Source organism: Mastomys coucha, unplaced genomic scaffold (assembly GCF_008632895.1).
Source record: "Mastomys coucha isolate ucsf_1 unplaced genomic scaffold, UCSF_Mcou_1 pScaffold6, whole genome shotgun sequence".
Classification (NCBI taxonomy): Eukaryota; Metazoa; Chordata; class Mammalia; order Rodentia; family Muridae; genus Mastomys; species Mastomys coucha.
The window spans coordinates 87091855-87111231 of record NW_022196912.1 but is presented as its reverse complement, the minus strand read 5'-3'; the positions used below and the strand labels follow the sequence as shown (position 1 = coordinate 87111231).

General features: G+C 40.6%; 1 protein-coding gene across 1 annotated transcript in view; it reads left to right on the top strand.

Moving 5' to 3' along the window:
* Window positions 1-19377, top strand: part of Ccdc175 (coiled-coil domain containing 175) — an 87462-nt gene that overhangs the window by 23764 nt on the left and 44321 nt on the right. The window contains exons 5-10 of the mRNA XM_031355857.1: window positions 750-978; window positions 3250-3372; window positions 4951-5060; window positions 16001-16082; window positions 16954-16967; window positions 19372-19377. The exon at window positions 19372-19377 is cut by the window's right edge and continues 117 nt beyond it. Coding sequence (XP_031211717.1) covers window positions 750-978; window positions 3250-3372; window positions 4951-5060; window positions 16001-16082; window positions 16954-16967; window positions 19372-19377 — 564 coding nt within the window. The remainder of the gene's footprint in view (window positions 1-749; window positions 979-3249; window positions 3373-4950; window positions 5061-16000; window positions 16083-16953; window positions 16968-19371) is intronic.

Genomic DNA, 19377 nt, shown 5'->3' with positions numbered 1-19377 from the left:
ACAACCATGTCTATTTTCCCAAAGCTTCAAGTACCCCTCCCCCAATCCTAAGTCTCTAACCCTGCAGAGTAAACACTAGGAAAGGTCTTTATGTTCCAAGAGCTTTTAAAGTGTGATACAGAGAAATGACATCAGTTATTCCCTCTTTCAATGTTTGTGCTCCATGTTTCTCCCAGAATTCAGTTCTTCCTCAGGGAGGTGTCGCCCACAGTGCATGTGTGAGGTACACAACTCATTTTGTGCTCAGATCGGGGTGAGAAGATGACAATCAGGTCTCAAGCCTCATCTGAGCTGTTGAGATAGCTGCAGCATCCTCTTCCTCAAGGTTCTGTCCCGGGGAAGGCTAGATTTCTCTTGGGCCAACCCTTGGAGCTATGGTATCAGGGTAACTAGAGACGAAATAGAATGATAAGCTTTCTTTGGCTTAATGACCTGCCGGGAAGCAGCCATCTGGTCAGATTCCATTCACCAGTTCAAAATGACTTTTGACTCATCCTATACTTTAAGCCAAAATAATATCCCTGGCACATGGGGTGAGATGGGGCCAGGTAACTGACATTTTAGCAGTGGCTTAACAAGTTGCAAAAGTGGACACTTATCCTGTTACCTTCTATCCTTATTGATGAATCACAAAGACGATGAGGAAGGAAGTGTGCCATAGAGCATTCTTCTTATGTCACTGTAGAGTCTGAATCCCTCCCTTTACTAAGTGCCATCCTTTGATGCCAAGACTCATTCTTTTCTCCTAGTACAAAGCAAGAGGAGCTGGCAAAGCAGCATGCAAACTATGTCCTGCTGCTGAACCAAACATTGGAAGAGAAAGCCTTAACCACTATTTACATAAATGACACCTATACCAGAATAAACTTTGAGAAAGAAGAAGCAGGACTCCAAAAAAAATTTCTGCAAGAGGCATCTGATTTAATTGAAAAACATAAACAAGAGTATTTGGAAAAGAAAAAATCCTTGGCTACCCGTGTAAGTGGTGGGATTTATGATTTTAAAATTTAGAATTGTCTACTCTGAGGCAGCAATGGGGCATGTTTTCTTTGTCCTCATGCCTAGCTGTTAGGTGTCCATTTTGATTGGCCTTGGGAGACTTCTGAACAGCACTGGTGTGAGAAGCTCATGGTTTGGTTGGTTGTTTTGTTTGTGGAGTCTCTTGGAGAAGACATTCAGTTGTGCACATACATTCTGCTCACAGAACAGAGTCCATGGCAGGATCCATGTCTCTTTAGCAGCCTCATGTCGACGTAGAGATGAAGAATTTGCCACCTTCTTTTATCTAGTTCCACTTTTGTATAGACAGAACCTAGGAGTCAGGCAGAACACCTGCAATGCCTGCTATTCCAGCTGCAGCAACCTGAGACAGGAGTAACCTTCCGCGGGGCTTCCAGACCTGAGTGTGCAGAAAGCAAACTGGATTATGAGGTCAGCAATTTCCAGAGGTTGGGGCAGAGGTAATTGCCTCTCCTGCTCCTGCAGGGGCTGCACACCTGCTGTGCTATGTTGATTGAACTCACTGTCCAGCTGTTCTTTTATTTCTCAAGTTGCCTTGGTTGCTCTGGGAAAGATAGAGCTGTCACCATTCTTACTGTACAGAAAGGAGCTAGGCCCAAGATGGAAACAGCTGTGTTGTGTGTAATTTTATAAACATGCTTCCTCCTTTGCCCAGCTTAGCACCACCAATGGCCTCCCTGATGTCATTTAGCTCCACTAATGGCCCCCCTGGTGTCATTCAGCTCCACCAATGGCCAACCGACCATTTTTTCCCAGGAGCTGTGATGGCTTCCCTGCCCCTCACGGCTAGCTTTGCCAAGCCGCCAACAGCTGCCCCAGCTGCCCCAGCTGCCCCAGCTGCCCCAGCTGCCCCAGCTGCCTGCTTTCTCCTCCTGCTCACCTTTGTGCTGTGGATGGAAAACACTAGACAGTTTTATTATTTTAAAACTAGACAGATAATGGCCGGGCAAAGAATTTCCTGCCTTAATTTTATCAAATAGCTCCCTCCATCCTCCTCAGCTCCCACTCAAGGCAGAAGTTAAAAACTCTAGGGCCCCAAGACCTAGATGTCTGCACCTTACTCCTACCTTCAAAGCCTGGTCTGGAAAACCTTTCTCGGCACCCCTTCTCTTCCTCCTAGAACCCGGAAGTCCTACCTTTTTCCTTTTGCCCCACAATTGGCTTCTGCATCCTTTATTGACACAATCAAGAACCAATTAGTGAATCAACACCCTTCTTAACACAACTGCACAGCTTTTGCTGTGTCCTTTCCAAGATGAGAGTCAGGCCTAAGCTCAGAGACTGTCTACATTTAGACCCTGAGCCACCCGTTTCCACATTCAGATCCAGGTAGTCAAGCAAGTTTAAACAATGCAGCATTAAATAGGAAGGAAAGAAGGAAGGTTAATTTATTACACTGCTTTTTAAATTTTATGGATTTTTTTTCTAATTTTCAATAAAGCATCTTTCATCGAATTTCACTCATCTGTATCTGCACCCTGGTGCATAGATTGTGATCATATTCGTTCAAGTAGCTGCTCTGCAACGAAGTGGTTGGTGGCTTAAAGGGAAAGACATACAGCCAGACGAAAGAATTCACAGACTTTTAATCCACTGTGCTACCTTATGCTTTCTGCTCATTGTTACCTTGTTCTTGACCATTTGGTTTGCTGAAAAAAAATATGTTTAATTTTTCATAAGAGTCAGTCATTCCTCCAGAGTCTGACATGTGACAAGATGTTTGATTTTGGTAAAATCAGGAAAAAGTAGCCAAGATTATAAGCTGCCCTGTCTTCAATGACTTTGCACATGCCACTCCTAGCTAGGTTTTATTTTCCATTAGGTAGGACGAAGTGGGGTTTCTAAACAACTAACTACTTCTGATTACTTTCTTCATTTCCCATATCTCCATACTCATACATGTGATGTCCATTGCTGTGATGCAGTCTCAGTAAGCCACTACAGTGGCAAGATGCTCTGATCCACTCTTAGCAGTGGTCGCTGCCATACTGCTCCTATAAATGTAACACCAACATCTTACAGCTGCAGTTTGACCCATACGGATCACAGTTTTATCTTTAACATTAGGAAATACAAAAATCCTGGCTTCGTCTCATTCTTCTTTAAACTGTTAGTTTACTTGGATGGAAAAGGCCTGTTTAAATTGAATATTAATTAGGTTGACAAGTTGAAAAATCTTTCTCTGATGTGCTAATAGACATTTTAATTGGTTTATTGTTGTTACTGTAGATTAAAGAGGCGAAGGAGTCCTGTGAAGAAAGGAGAAAAGAGGCATATTATAAGAGGAAAGAATTGACCAGATTACAAAATAAAATAGTAAAAATGAAGCAAACAGTAACTTCAAGCTCAATTGTAAGAAAAAATAAACATCTTCTTCCTTTAGCCCAATCTGAATAAAAAAAAAAAAAGTTTAATTCATCTTTCTGCTATTCTGAGAGAATGCCAATGAGCATTAACATTTCCTGACACTTCCTGTAAAGCATGTACACATCATACTTAGTGGACTAAAGTAACTTGAAAATGATTTTTTACCTGTATATAGAACTAGCTATATATATATATATATATATATATATATATATATATATATATATATATCAATGCCTACTAACCTTTTATCACAGTTAGTTGAATGAATGGATCTATAGTCCATTTCTTCAGTGTATATCAAAATCACATGCAAAACCACACAATACAGCAGGCATAGGGAAGCAGCACATTTTCCTCCCAGGATGCACCACTAATGCCATCATATGTTGCATGAGATGCATACGGTAACCTTAATTATGATATGCCCGTGATAGCACCTAATTATTACAACATCAGTAAGGTAAAATACTCCCCTCCCATTTATGTGTTCAAAGAGGCCATCATCTGATTGTAGTAAAGAGGCAGAGGTCAGTCAAAGCTTAAGGAAAATGGCTAAGCAGAGCTTCACTCCATCTGCACGCCCAAGCTCATGGCTCCCCTTGAGCCTCCTAAGGGGCAAGGAAGCACCCCACCAATCTAGTTTTGATTCAAGATTTCTAAGGTCAAGTTAGGCAGCCATAAGAATCTTACCAAGGTTCTGTCACCTCTCCTGCTGTCCCAAACTCAAATGTCACATCAAGCTGGACTTAAAGCTTGTTTCTACCAACCTGCTAAGGGGAGACAAAAGGTAGACTATTGCCTAGTATGGTGATTTTTGTGGAGATTCCCAGTTACAGACAGAGGGAAGTACAGACTAACATACACATGAATTCTTCAGTCTAGACACCTCTGTGGCCAGGTCGGATTGATAGAATGTTGGCAGAAAAAGAACTGACTGTGATTCTTGGAGCAGTATACCTACTCAGGGCAGGGGTGGTTGAGGGCGAGAGACAATGAATTCTAGGCCATGAGCATGCAGTTTTGCTAGCATGTACAATTTATGAGACCCAGACTGGAAAATATGAACCTGGACAATGAACATCAGGTCCAATCCTGCTAATTGATTTAATCACAGGATGCTCTAAAGAAACTGAATGGCTTTGGCCCTGTTGGGTGACTTTCTAGAGAGCTACTGAATTAACATCTGTCCCTAAAGTGGTACTACATCAATCAGCTAAACAATGTCTCATTCAATTTTATCTTGGTGAACAAAAATGGGTGTATTAGAGGAGACATGCACACATCCGTATAGGACAGACAGACATAGATTTTTCTCACTACTGCATTTAGACATCTACTCCCTCAAATTTTGGGTTTTCTGTTTCATTTCAGCATTGGTTTTTGTCAAGTTGAGTTTCACAACAACTGCAAAGTTATAAAAATGATGTATTTTTTTGGCTAAAGGGTGACCCCGCCATAATAGTTGAATGAATGATTTATAAAATGATTAGAGAACCTGAATTACTGCTGGGAACCCCTTGCTGTTAATTGGATATCATATTGTTGTTGAATTTTCAATAGATTATTAGTGACCAAAGTGCAGAGATAGCCCAGCTCCGGGAAGCAATGACTATTTGGAAGAAAAAGGTAGAAGACATGAGGAGAATTTGTGAAAGTTTGGAGGAAAAAATGTAAGTGTGTCACTTGATATTTACAGGAGCCCTTCTGGATGCTGACTAGTCATGTGTTTTTTAATTACCTTCACATAATACCTGTGTAATCTACACAGCAATCTACATTAGATTATTAGATTATACTCTGTATTATAAAGAAGAGAAATGCTTCTCTTGGCTTATAGTTGTAGAGGCTACAGATCATAATCATATGATCTGCCCTATGCCTGGGTAGAGACAGGATGTTTGTGAGAGTAATGCATGACATAGAGAACCCACTTAGACATAGGAAGCAAAAAAGAGGAAAGCAAGAGACTGGGGGTCCCCAGTTCCAGTCAGGGTACATGTCCAATGCCCTTATACCTGCTCTGAGCCCTGTCTCTTAAAGGTCCTACAATCTCCGACTATTACCACCCTGATAAATGCACTTTTAATGTGCATTTGAGAAACAAGTCAAGATTCAAAGGGTAACAACTAATACATTGCTTTCATTCTCAGAAACACGACTTCAATATTAAATGGCACTATATTTAGTTTATTCATCACATCCGTGAGATGGCTTAATGGTGTCCCCCACCTTACTTTGAAGTTAGTCAGATTTTCAGATGATCTGTAGTTTGTGGCAGAGGGGTAGACACTTGGCAAATGAAGTAGTCCTTTCTAATGTGTTAAACTCACTTCAGCTCCTCACTCTAAACAAAAACAAAACAAAAAAAAAGAAATCCCTATGGGAGAGGGCAATGGTGGGGAATGCCGTGAGTCTGCAACACAGCCAGCCATGCTGTTACTCTTGCTGTCCGCTCAGTCAGAGGGTCTTGCCTGAGTTGCTGAGACAATGCAGTGAAGCCTCCCACAGGAGCCAATCCTCTGTGAGGAACCACACCCAGAACCTGAAGAAACTCTCTCATTTATCCCCAAAAAATCATGATCTGCTTCCTTTGGAAAAAAAAAGGGGGGATTCATCCTTCTGTCTTTACCTGTATCTAGTTCTCTCTTCTTGGTGAGCACATGTAAATGTCTGATTGGGTCAAAACTTCCAAAATTAACTGTGACCAGTCTAGCCTATGAACCACAATTGACCAGCAGACTCTGTGAGTTCATGTCAGAATGTATTTGGCACAGCTTTGCTTCCTGGGCCAGTCAGGTAGAGCCATGAAAATGTGGCTTCCAATACCCATCCAGGTGATTTACTGACGACTGGAGATATAAACTGCAGTCTGAGCATGTTCCTAAAAGACAAGTAACTTTATGATAAAATCATTTGTACATATATTTTAATGTTTTTTAATTAAAAGTGTATCTAAATTTGTTGTTCTAAAACAAGAACAACAGAATGCAATGCTAATCTCCCATCATGGGTCCATAAATACATACAGATTGATCCTCTGTCAGATGTGCAGTTGGTAAAAATTCTCTCTTATTTCATGGGCTTCCTCTTCATCCGGTTGTCTGTTTCTTTAGCTATGCAGAAATTTTTTAATTTTATGAAGTTCTACTTGTCAACCATTGGCCAATTGGTTGACAAGTAGAACTTCATAAAATTAAAAATTCTTGGGCAATTGAAGTTTTATTTTTTTCCAATAAGTCCTTTCCTACAACAATAGCATATAAGGTTTTATCTACTTTCTCTCATCAGAGGTTTAGAGTTTTCATTGTAGAGGTCCTTCACTTCCTTAATTAGGTTTATTTCTAGATATTCTATTTTTCTTGAGGCTGTTGTGCATGGAAGTGTGTCCATGATCTCCTCTCTTTCTGTTTGTTGTTGCAGCATATTAATACTGTTGGTGTGTGCACGCTGATTCCCTATCTTGCCACATTGCTAAATTTGTTCATCATTCTTGGAAGTCTTCTGGCAGAATTCTTAGGATCTCTAACGTATAGAATCATAATCTGTTAATAAAAAAGCCTTTATCCAATGAGCTGAGGCAGCATTAAAAGGTGGGACAACTGGCTGAGAGAGAAAGACAGAAGCAGAGGCAGATACAGACAGAGAGGCGCAGGAGATTCAACCCAGGAATGCTGATGGAGACAGTCACATGATAGCTGAACAGAGGTAGCCAGCCACGCGGCAAAACGTAGATTAGAATAAATGAGATATTAAGTTATGAGCTAGTCGGGGAATATATAAAATTTTGACCTAGGCAATTGTAAATATATTTAAGGCTCAGACTCATTATTCTGGGAGGAAAAACACAAAATTACAGATAACACCCACTGTTTGGCATGTCATCCAAGATTAGAGCACTGGACTCAGGCTTTAGCCACAAGTTCAGGACATGAGAGCAGATCAGAAAGTCAAGCTCGGCTTTAATAACCACTACAACTGCTGGCTGAGCACTTGAGCAGAGGCCTGCGCGGAGCTAACAGAGCTGGGAACTGGAGCAGGATGCAAGTTCCTAGCTAAGGAGGAGACTAAATTCATTTTGGAGGGAGTAGAGGGAGCTAGGCAGTCCATGGGAAGGCTGCAGCCCAATGCAGGTTCATGCAGGAGAAGCACACTGTGGCCTGCAGTGGGAAGAAGTCAGAGGGCAAACAGCTGCTCCAGCCCAAACCAGCAAAAGCAGCTGGCCCAAGGACAGCCATAGGCAGGGGCTGAGCTGAGCAACAACAGAGAGAAGCTAAACAGGGACTGAGAACACCCCAGTTTGTGAGTTTGGAAAACAATAAAAGAGAAAGACACTAGGTAGAGATAATAACTGAAGAAATAGAAAGTTTGCTTACAAGAAAGTAAGAAAGTGAAGTCCTTTTTTTGTTTTGTTTTGTTTTTTGTTTTTTTTTTTTTTGGGTTTTTTTTTTTTTTTTTTTTTTTTTTTTTTTTTTGTTTTTTTTTGTTTTTGTTTGGTTTGGTTTTTTCCAAGACACGGCTTCTCTGTGTAGCCCTGGCTGTCCTGGAACTCACTCTGTAGACCAAGCTGGCCTCGAACTCAGAAATTGGCCAGCCTCTGCCTCCCAAGTGCTGGGATTAAAGGCATGTGCCATGAAGTCCTTTAAGGAAAGAATTAAAACTTAAAAAAAGAAAAATACCTTGTGCTAAAAATGGAGAGAAACACAATGTATCTGGACACCATATGATTTTGTTTTGCTTATCAGCATACAAATAATTTTTTTTCAACAACAGTTACAATTTTGTGTACCCTCTTCAGGAGAGATCAGCATGAGGCAGACTAAGAAAAAGAAGAAACTGAGAAAGTAGATACTAGGTTATAGGCCATAGAACAGAGATTAGAGTATCTGGAACCTAGAGCAATAACAGAAAAGGTAGTTGTAAATGAGAAAAACCACTAGGTGACCAGGAGTTAGAATGGGTGTTAGAATACACAGCATCATGGACAGAGCACAACAGCGACAGGTCTCATGTGAAAGGTTGTCTTGGCAGAGGTGCCCTCTGAGGGGGTAAGAGGGAAGAAGAAGAGAAAAAGTGGGCTATGAGTCGAAATATGCATCTTTTACCTTTTATCCAGGCCGTGATGCATGACTCGGTGCACAAAAGGATGTGTGGCAGGTGCCATGGCAACAGATGCAGAAGCTAAGCTGTCTCCTAGAAATGACATGTCTTGTTGCTGGGTCCAGAAGCTGGCTATAAAGAGCTTCTGGCTATACATGGATGCACCTGATGCTAATAACAACAGTCCATAGAGATGAAGCATACAGAGTTAAAAATACAGATTCTGCTTAATGATGAGGCCTTAGAGTGATGTCATACAATAGATTATGTGTTTCATTTTCTAGAGTTTGGAGAACTGAGATATGTGCACATGTTGATGCACTGTGCTACTGATACATGTTCAGAATGCCAATGGGATTTTGCCTTGAATTCTGAGAAGGATGCTCCTGAGATTGCACATGTATTAGAGATGATGGTTATCATGGACATGCTTTTGCAGATTGGAGCTGATGCTGCTCAGGCATATATGTCCATGAGGACAAAACAATTTTTTAGGCATTATAGCATAGAACATGTCACAGACATGCTTTGCAATCTTATAAACAAACACTTGTGGGAGATCTAACAGGACATTAAAGAAAGACTTGGCCCCATTGTCAAGATCTGGTCTTGCTCCTCTGTTCAGAGGAGACTTGCAGGACCCTGAGAGTGTCCTGCCTCCCCATGGGAACCTTTGGGAGCCCTAAAACTAACCAGCTTGGAACCCTGCCTGACCACCCATTCTTATCAGATCTGCTCACCACCCCAGCTAGGTCTGACTGGGCCACAGCCCGTAGAATTCAGTCCACCCATGACACAGCCTGAAGAGTGGAGTCTACCTGTGACGCAGCCAACAGAGGAGGATACCCCGATCTCCATTATCTGGCCCATGCCCCCCCACCTTCCTGAGAAGTCCTGTTGCCATCAGGATCATCCATCTAACACCAGGGAAAACCATATGTTCAAAGGACAACCTAAGAACACAACCAACAAGACCCAGGGCACTATGGCACCACCAGAGCCCAGCTATCACAGTACAACAAACCCTGGAGATTCTAATGAAACTGAAGAACAAGAAGAGGACCTTAAATCCAATCTTATAAAGATGATAGAGCCCTTTACAAAGGACATGAGTAAATCCCTTGAGGAAATATAGGAAAATACATTCAAGCAGGTAGAAGCATTAAAAGAGGAAACAAATAAATATAAAGAAATAAAGGAAAATGCAATCAAATGGAGGAAGGATATGAATAAAACTGTCCAAGATTTGAAAAGGGAAATGGAAGCAATAAAGAAAACACAAACTGAGGCAATCCTACAGACTGTCTCCTGAGAGGCTCTGACAATACCCGAATAATACAGAAGTAGAGGCTCACAGCCATCTGTTGGACTGAGCACAGGGTCTCCAATGAAGGAGCTAGAGAAAGGACCCAAGGAGCTGAAGGGTTTGCAGCCCCTTAGAATGAACAACAATATGAACTAACTAGTACCCTCATAGCTCCCAGGGACTAAACCACCAACCAAAGAGTACACATGATGGGACTAATGGCACCAGCAGCATGTGTATAGCAGAGGATGGCCTAATCCGTCGTCATGTGCAGGAGAGGCCCTTGGCCCTGTGAAGGTTCTGTGCTCCAGTGTAGAGGAATTCTAGGGCCAGGAAGCAAGAGAGGGTGAGTTGGTGAGCAGGAGGAGAGGGGAGGGAATAGGTTTTTGTTGTTGTTGTTGTTGTTGTTTTATTTTATTTTATTTTCGGAGGAGAAACTAGGAAAGGAGATATCATATGACATGTAAATAAAGAAAATATCTAATAATAAAAAAAAGAAAACCTAGGAAAAAGAACAGGAACTACAGGCCTAAGCCTCACCAACAGAATATAGGAGATAGGCAAGAGAATCTCAGGTTTAGAAGATGAGAGAGAAGAAATCAATATATAGGCGCCTTTTTAGGTCAAGGAAATTTTCTTCTGTTATTATGCTGAAGATGTTTTCTGGGCCTTTGAGCTAAGAATCTTCTTCTATTCCTATCATTCTTGGGTTTGCTCTTTTCCTAGTGTCCCAAATTTCCTGGATGTTTTGTGTCATGAAGTTCTTATATGTTACATTTCATTTGACTGATATATTGATTTCTTCTCTCATATCTTCTGTAAGTCAAAGGACACTGTTACTAGGACAAAATGGCTGCCTATAGATTAGGAAAAGATCTTCATTAACCCTACATCCAACCGAGGGCTAATATCCAAAATTTATTAAAAACACAAGAAGTTAGACACCAATAATCTAAATATGTCAATTAAAAAATGGGGTACAGAGCTAGACAGAGAATTCTCAACAAAGGAATCTCAAATGGTCAAGAAGCATTTTTAAAAAAATATTCACTGTCCTTAGTCATCAGGGAAATGCAAATCAAAACAACTCCAAGATTCTACCTTACACTCATCAAAATAAGATTAAAAACTCAAAAGGACAGCACATTCTGGTAAGGTTGTGGAACAAGGGAAACACTCCTCCACTGCTGGTAGGACTGCAAGCTTGTACAACCACTCTGGAAATCAATTTGGCAGTTTCTCAGAAGACTTGGAATAATTCTACCTCAACACCCAGCTATACTACTCCTGGGCATATATCCAAAATATGCCCACTATACCACAGGGACACTTGTTCAACTATGTTCATAGAAGCTTTATTCATAATAGAAACTGGAAACAACCTAGGTATCACTCAGCTAAAGACTGGATACAGAAAATGTGGTATATCTACACAATGGAAAACTACTCATTAAAAAAGAAGACTATCAACTGGGTGGTGGTGGCGCACACCTTTAATCCCTGCACTTGGGAGGCAGAGGCAGGCAGATTTCTGAGTTTGAGGCCAGCCTAGTCTACAGAGTGAGTTCCAGGACAGAGAAACCCTGTCTCGAAAAACCAAAAAAAAAAAAAGAAGAAGAAGAAGAAGAATATCATGAATTTCTCAGGCAAATGGATAGACCTAGAAAATATCATCCTGAGTATGGTGACACAGTCCCCAAAATGACAAGCATAGCATCTACTCACTTATTAGTGGATATTAGCCGTAAAGTACAGGATAACCACCCTGTAATCAACAGACACAAAGAAGCCAAGTAGCAAGGAGAACACAAGGGAGGGTGGTTGAATCTTTCTCAAAGGGGGCACAAGATAGATATTGGAGTTTGATGGAAGGAGGTAACTGGGAGGAAAAGGAATGGAGGTCTTATGTAGGGAGAGCAGGGGAGAGAGAAGAGAGATTGGTGGAGAAGGGGGTAATCTCTAGGATGTGCCAGAGACTGGGATGAGGAGAGACCTAGTGTGCCTAAGGGAGTGATTCTAGCTGAGATTCCTAGCTGTGGGGAATACACATCCTGAAGTGGCCACTTCATGTAGTCAGAAAGGTCTCCCAGGGGAAGGATAAGGACAACAACCCACCCACCAAGTCTTTGACCCAAAATGTGTCCTGCCTACAAGATGTGCAGGGACAAAGATGGAGCAGAGACTGAGGGAACAAACAACCAATGACTGCCCCAGTTTGAGACCCATCCAGTCAGCAAAAACCAGTCTTGACACTATTAATGGTACTGTAATGCTTGCAGACAGAAACCTAGTGAAACTAACCTCTGAGAGGCTCCAACCAACAATCAATAGAAAGAGATGCAGAGACTTACACCCGAACAGTAGATGGAGCTTAGGGAGTCTTACAGAAGAGTTGGGAGAAAGATTGAGGCACTCGAAGAAGACAGGGAATCCACAGGAAGACCAACAAAGTTAAATAACCTGGACCCTTAGGGCCTCCCAGAGACTGAATCACCAACCAAAGAGCAAGCACAAACTGGACCTAGGCCCCTTGCACATATATGGCAGATGAGCAACTTGGTCTTCATGTGGGTCCCTCAAACAACTGGAACAGGGGCTGTCCCTGAACCTGTTGTCTGTCTGCCTGTGAATCCTGTACCCTTAAATGTACAGCCTTGCCTGGCCTCAGTGAGAGAGGATGTGGCTAGTCCCACGGAAACTTGATGTGTGGGGTGCAGGGTGGAGGGTGGGCTTGGGGGAGGAGTTTGACACCCAGAGGTGGGCTTCCCCTTCTAATGGGAATGGGGGAAAGACTTATGTGAGAGTACTGGAAGGAGAGGTAGGGCTGATACTGGGTTGTAAAAGGAATAAATAAATAAATAAATGTAATATATAAAAAGACAATGCTTGTAGAACAAAGGGGAGACATGGACTATCCCAAAGCTAATTTAAATAATGCTTTATGGACTTTCAGTTTTTTAAATGTCAAAGAGACAGATAACATAACTGCTAAGATACACTGGATTATGGAAAAAGACTGCCAAATTAGATCAACATAAATATGTCCTAAGTTCAGAATGGAAAGTAAGAAATATGCTGTATTGGGGAAGAGAATATGCGCTTGTTTCAACAGAAAAAGAAAAGCTATGGATTCCCTCCAAATTGAAAGAAATGACATATGACAGGGAAGACCCCTCCTGAAGATCCTCACTACAGACATGAAAGAAACAGAAAGACCAATGAAGCAGGTAACTTGTATCTCTGCACCTTCTGCATGGGAACAGCTCTGAGACTGACTGAGACATAAAATGTCTCCAGCCAGAACCTCAGCCAAACATAGCCAATAAATCTTGTTGGCCACAGAATTTGCAAAACTCATCATGCCAACCTTTCAAATTGCATAGATAAAAATTCATATTACAGTTTGGTTATATATTCTAAACTAACTTATAAAGAAAGACACATTCTTTCACCTGTGCATATAAAGAGCAGAAAAATCATCTTTAACTGAATTGTGCACACTGCTCATTCTATACAGGTTATTACAGAAATGTATGTTACCTCTAAAGACTTATATGCTCACAGAGAAAGACAACCAGACAAGTAGCCCTGACAAGAGCCAGCCCTGAAGGTGCTGAGATACATTTATTCCAGCATCCTGCCTGATCCTGTCTCAAACTGCCTTAATAGCTGTTTCATCAAAACCTGATTCCAGGACAACTTCAAAATGGCTGCTGATTCCAACTGGTCCAACCTTACACACTTCAGGGGCAAGGGTCAAGACTTCAGGGGCATACAGGAATAATAGGAATAAAGGGTAGATTATTGAATCTACTTTTAAACTATAGAGATACAACAAGCCAAAAATCTTATATTGGTATAGGTCTTTGTATAGTGATACAAAATTGAGGTTAAATTTTGTTACATTGGTATATATCTTTGTATATTAATGCAAATTTGAGGTTATGTTTTGCTACAACATACTATGTATATATTTTTCAACTCTTGTTCAAGGTATTGTACCTAGGTGATTCTTAAAATTACAATATTAAGTTTCAGTCCTTTTAAAAGCTGCTATTACAAACTGTTTAGGGTAATTAAATAATGCAAGTTAATATTAATAGTTGGTCAATCAAACTCATGGTCATGTTAGATGCTGGTCTAGTTTATTATAGAAGTATGCTTTCAAGGTTGAGCATATAATAAATAGTTAGAAAAGGAGGAGTGTTTGCCTATTCAGATATATGATAAGAAGATAGATAGATAGATAGACAGATAGATAGATAGATAAGTAGATAGATAGATAGATAGATAAGTAGATAGATAGATAGATAGATAGATAGATAGATAGATAGATAGATAGATAGATAGATAGGTAGATAGATACATAGATACATAGATAGATACATACATACATACATATATACATAGTTAGATAGTCTTCAAAAACCTCAGAGATCCACAGAATATGGCATTTAAAGATATTTCATTGATTTAAGTGATTTTTGACTATGAGATGCTCCTGTCAGCACCCCCAGTTTACTTCAAAAATGATGATGAGCATCAAAGAATCTCCTTATAAAGTTCACTTCAAATGGTCATAGTGGATAATCTTTTTAGGGTATGTCTGCATTCTGTTTGCAAGTATTTTACTGAATATTTTTGAGTCTATGTGCAGCAGGGATATTGGGCTGTGGTGTTCTTTTTGTGGTGTATTTACCTGCTTTGGGTAGAGTGATACTAGTTTTCGTGGAGCTTAGGAGTGCTTCTTCCAGGATAGAATACTAAAACTAGCATCATCTATAAACACATGAAAAATATTTCTACACTCTTAGTATTTCTATTGCTATAAAAAAGACACCACGACTATAACAACTCGTATAAAGGAAAACATTTCATCACGGGTGGGTGGGGGGAGTGACTTAGAGTTCAAAGCTTTAGTCCATTGTCATCATGACAGAGAGCACAGCAGCATGCAGGCAGGCATGGTACTGGACAAGTCGCTTAAGAGTTCTACATCTGGATCTGTAGGCATCAGGAAGAAGAGAAACACTGGGCCTGGCTTACTCATTTGAAACCCTAAAGCCCACCCCCAGTGACACACTTCCTTCACCAAGGCCACACCTCCTAAGCCCTGTCAGGTAATACCACTTGCAAATGACCAAGCATTCAAGCATGTGAAGTTATAGGGGCCATTCCCATTCAAACCATCACACCTGATACACCTGTGTATGTCTGCTTACCACCATTAGCACTGTCGTTTAGTCTAGACTACAGCTATCACCTTCAATATGGTTCTTCGGCTTTTTTCTCCCTTCCTTCCTTCCTTCCTTCCTTCCTTCCTTCCTTCCTTCCTTCCTTCCTTCCTTCCTTCCTTTCTCCCTTCCTCCATCCCTCTCTCTCTTGTTCTTCCTTCCTTCCTCCCTCCCTTCCTTCCTTCCTTCCTTCCTTCCTTCCTTCCTTCCTATCTTTCTCTCTTCCTCTCTTTCTCTCTTTCTTTCTTTCTTTCTTTCTTTCTTTCTTTCTTTCTTTCTTTCTTTCTTTCTTTCTCTCTCTACAGATATCAGAGTCCACCTTACAAATCATGGATGTTCCTGTGATCTAAAGATTTCTTGCCAGTTACCTTCAGAGTCAAACATGAGATCATCCTACCTGACCCTTAAGACGCTATGTGACCTAGTCACCATCTCCAACTCCAGTCAGATCATCTTTCTACCATGAAAATACAAGGCTCTGGATCTTATCCTTCCTGAATTCTTTTAAATCTGTATGTGGCTGGCTCCTTTCAGCACATAACTCTTTCACAGGTCAGTCCCAAAGAGATCATCCTAAACCACTTGTCAGTTGTAGCACTCTTGCTCTCAGGCTCTCAGTGTCTTTACCCTCGTTTGCATTCTTCAGAATGTGTAACACTGTCTGAAATGCAGCTTAATTTTTATGTCACTTCTGACTACTCACTAGACTTCATCCCCGTAAGAGTAAGGATTTGATAGATTTTGTGCCCCTTGTACCTAAAACAAAATTTGCCTAATGCCAGTGCCCAATAATGCCTTTTTTGGTTGGATACAGGAATAATCAAATGGTATATTAATTTTAAAGAATAAAGAAATTGCATTATAATAAATACAAAAAATAGGTTGTACAGTGATGATGCCAAGGAATTTATGGTGAGAAAAAAAAAAAAAACGTGTTCTAACACCCGTGTGTTTTGCTTCCTGTATTAATAAGGTTGTTTTTTACAACTCACAAGCAACAGCTGGATGCTACATCTACTGAGAAGAAGAATGGGCTCCTGACTAAAATACAGCAGGTAGGATGACAGAAATCACTTAGCTAGTAATTAGATTTAAGTTTTTAGTTAATATATTAAGTATACAATAAACGTTGAACATTTCTAAAATAGGGTTTTCATAAGCTACTATGACCATTGACAGAAACCAATTTAGTCAGTTTTCATTGGTCCTAATGTTGAATCCTGTAACACAGTTCCTCATGTTGTTGAGATCCTCCAACCATAAAATTACTTTATGGATACTTCATAACCATAATTTAGCCACTGTTATGCATCATAAAGTAAATATTTTTTTGGAGACAGAGATTTGCCAAATGGGTCACAGTCCACATGTTAAGAACTGCTGGTTTAGCTCCTACCAGAGTCCTAAGTTTATTAAACAGCAAAGCTTACTTACGTGAAATGAATTGGATCTGGCTTGGTTACTTTTTATGTGGTTTGGTAGCTTATGTGAGGAATAACTATGTTTAATGGACATGTAAATTACTTAGGGAAATATAACCTTTTTGCTATTGTGTGGTATCTGTGAAGCATGGCAATTATTCTACATTAATTAACATTAGTGTTATTTAGAAATACTTGAGTGGGATTAATCATCAGGAGGATGCTCTAGATATCTTATTTTACTTGATTTTATCTATTTTTCATTGTCCTTAAAGCTTTTCCAAAGTCTTGCTTTTATTTTAATTTTAAAATTTTTATGTCGTCTTCATTCTTACAGAAATTCAATCTAGACATTTCCCCAAACTTAGGTTAAAAGAAATAATAGAAGTATGCAATCACGAATGTAAACCAAGATTTAGCCACAGATACTCACTGATGCATACACTAGGATAGTAGAACTTAAGTGAGTGGGAAATCTGAATTAGAGCAGACAGAAGGGCATCAGTTACGTGAGCAGCAGTATTTCTCCCAATGTGCTATTGAATTTCTACTGGGATCTGTTAGGAAGGAAGCCCGTTTGGATTTTGACTGGGCTTCTCCTAAGTCTACAAATGGCCTTTGGAGGGATTTCCTATTCCTAGAGTAAAAACGTCTAGTCCACGAAGGTGGCTTATATTTCCTTTGTATTGTTAGGGTCTGTGAAAGGCTGAAGAATGATAACCCAGACTCAAATAGTATGTAGAAGCAAAGAGTATTTATTCCTGCATGCAAGGACCCAATTCTATCCAGATGGAAGGATCCCGACTGAATTCGCAGATTCAGTTTTAAAGCCAAAAATGAGGAACATTAGGGAGGAATAGGTGATTTAAACCTTGATTAGTGGGTCCTGTCTCTGGGGGTCTGGGTAATGCTCTGGCGTAGACTAACCTTGCTTCATGCCAAAGAGGGGTAGCTCTTGACCTCTGGGCTGCAAGCTTAGCTAACTGTCCCTTTACGAGCTGGGGGATGGGGGTGGAGGGTGTCCCTTTTACGTAAGCCTGCAATTGTTCCAGTAACTGACTTGCGCAGTTCTGGGAAGTAGAAACTCAGGGCTGGTGTCCTAAACTGCTAGTTTGCTGCCTGTCTGTCACAGAGTCAGCCTGTCACGTTTCTGGTTTGTTGAGTTTTTTTGTTGTTGTTGTTGTTTTGTTTTTAACTACTCAGCTGCACTGATGTATCCAATCACGTCTTCTGATTTATCCTCATTAGGATTTCTTTCTTTGGCTTAGTTGATTCCTGTGTTTGATGTTGTTGTTGTTGTTGTTGTTGTTGTTTTGGTTTGGTTTGGTTTGGTTTTTTAGCATGTTCACTGTGTGAGTTTCTGTGTCTCCTCTGACGCTCTGCAGTAGCTTGTTCCCAAGGCTCTGTCTCCTCTCTCAGACTCTAACTGGGTATGTTACTTTTCCTGCTCACGTGTGCTCTTCAGTTTGTCTTCCTCACTTTCCTGTACTCCCTGGTCTCCTCTTTGCACTGCAGCACTCTGGAAGAACAGCCACCGTGTTTGTGCTTTGCCGTGTTTGTGCTTTTACTTTGAGCTATTGACAAGTGTTTGGTGTCTTTTCCAATCTGCTATCCCATCCTATCATTTCTCTGGTCTGTCCTTTCTCCCTCTTGTCTTGGTAGGAAACTGCATGCTGGCTACTGTGCATTTAAAATATTTGGTACCCAAGATGATGATGTTTTCCTCAGGAGAGGCTCGTCATTGACTTTTTGCCAGACATGTGAGGTGTTACTAGTTCACGTTACCTTAATCTACTTTAAGTTTCCCTGGAAAAGCCCTTTGGCATCTCAGCCTACAGTGAGGCCCCGACACTGGATTTTCTCCCAGAGTCTGAGAGAGGAGACAATGCCTTGTCCTCTGGGCATCCAAGAAAACCTAATCTCCGTTTCCATGTGGCACTTGCCATATTGGTGATTTCCCTAAGGGCAAGAACAGTTTTATGTAGCAGCCCTCTCTCTGTATAGTTGTTTCCTCCCAGAACAAGGCTGACTCCTCCCTCATTACATTGCTAGTTATTCAAAAACTATAAGCAAGCTATTTCCATCCTATTACTTTCATGGTACTCAGCCAGAGGGTTATTTTGAACCACCCACCACTTCTACCAAGCTTAACTTTTTTATCTCACTTAAAGCAGAACCTCACCACATGAAGACTTTAATAGGCGCTGGTGGTTCTGTTTGTTTGCCCTCACTCAGTACTACAGTCATCCTCCTGGATCTGTCGGGGGACTGGGCTCAAAACACTTCTTTCAAATTCAAAATCCTTTTTATAAAATATTATAATTCTTGTATATAACTTATACCTACCCTCTCATATTCTGTATCTCTACAGTATTTACAAACCTTCCCTATCACTCCATCCATGTGAATTCCATTGGTCTATAGAAAATTTAAATTTTATCTTTTTAGAACTTTCTGGAGTTTCTTATTTTTCAAATATTTCCATCTGTATTAGGTTGAAGCAACATATTTATCATACTCAGACTTTTGGGGGGAAACTGGAGGATGCAGGGGGCCCAGTTCTACTTACCATGGAACAAATGTGGCCAGAGAAGCTTTGAAGAGAGTGCTTCTGTGAGAGGTTGTTTTCTATACCCTAGTACACTGTATATTCTGGGAAAAGGACACAACGTGCTTGCTGGGTAATCAATGATGGTTTATACTATTCCCTCTCATCATGAATTATCTAATGTCTTATGTCAATGTTTCCAGCCTTTTTGTACATTTGTCATAAATCCTAGAGGAAGCTCCAAAGCAGACAGTTGCATGTTTGCTGTAGAACTGAGTCGTTCTATCTTCGTGCAAGATCCTCTGTGTTTTGCGCAGTATGTGCAGTACTCTAGACTGGCTCACCACAAGTTCATTCTCTCCAAAGAAGCATGAGCCACTT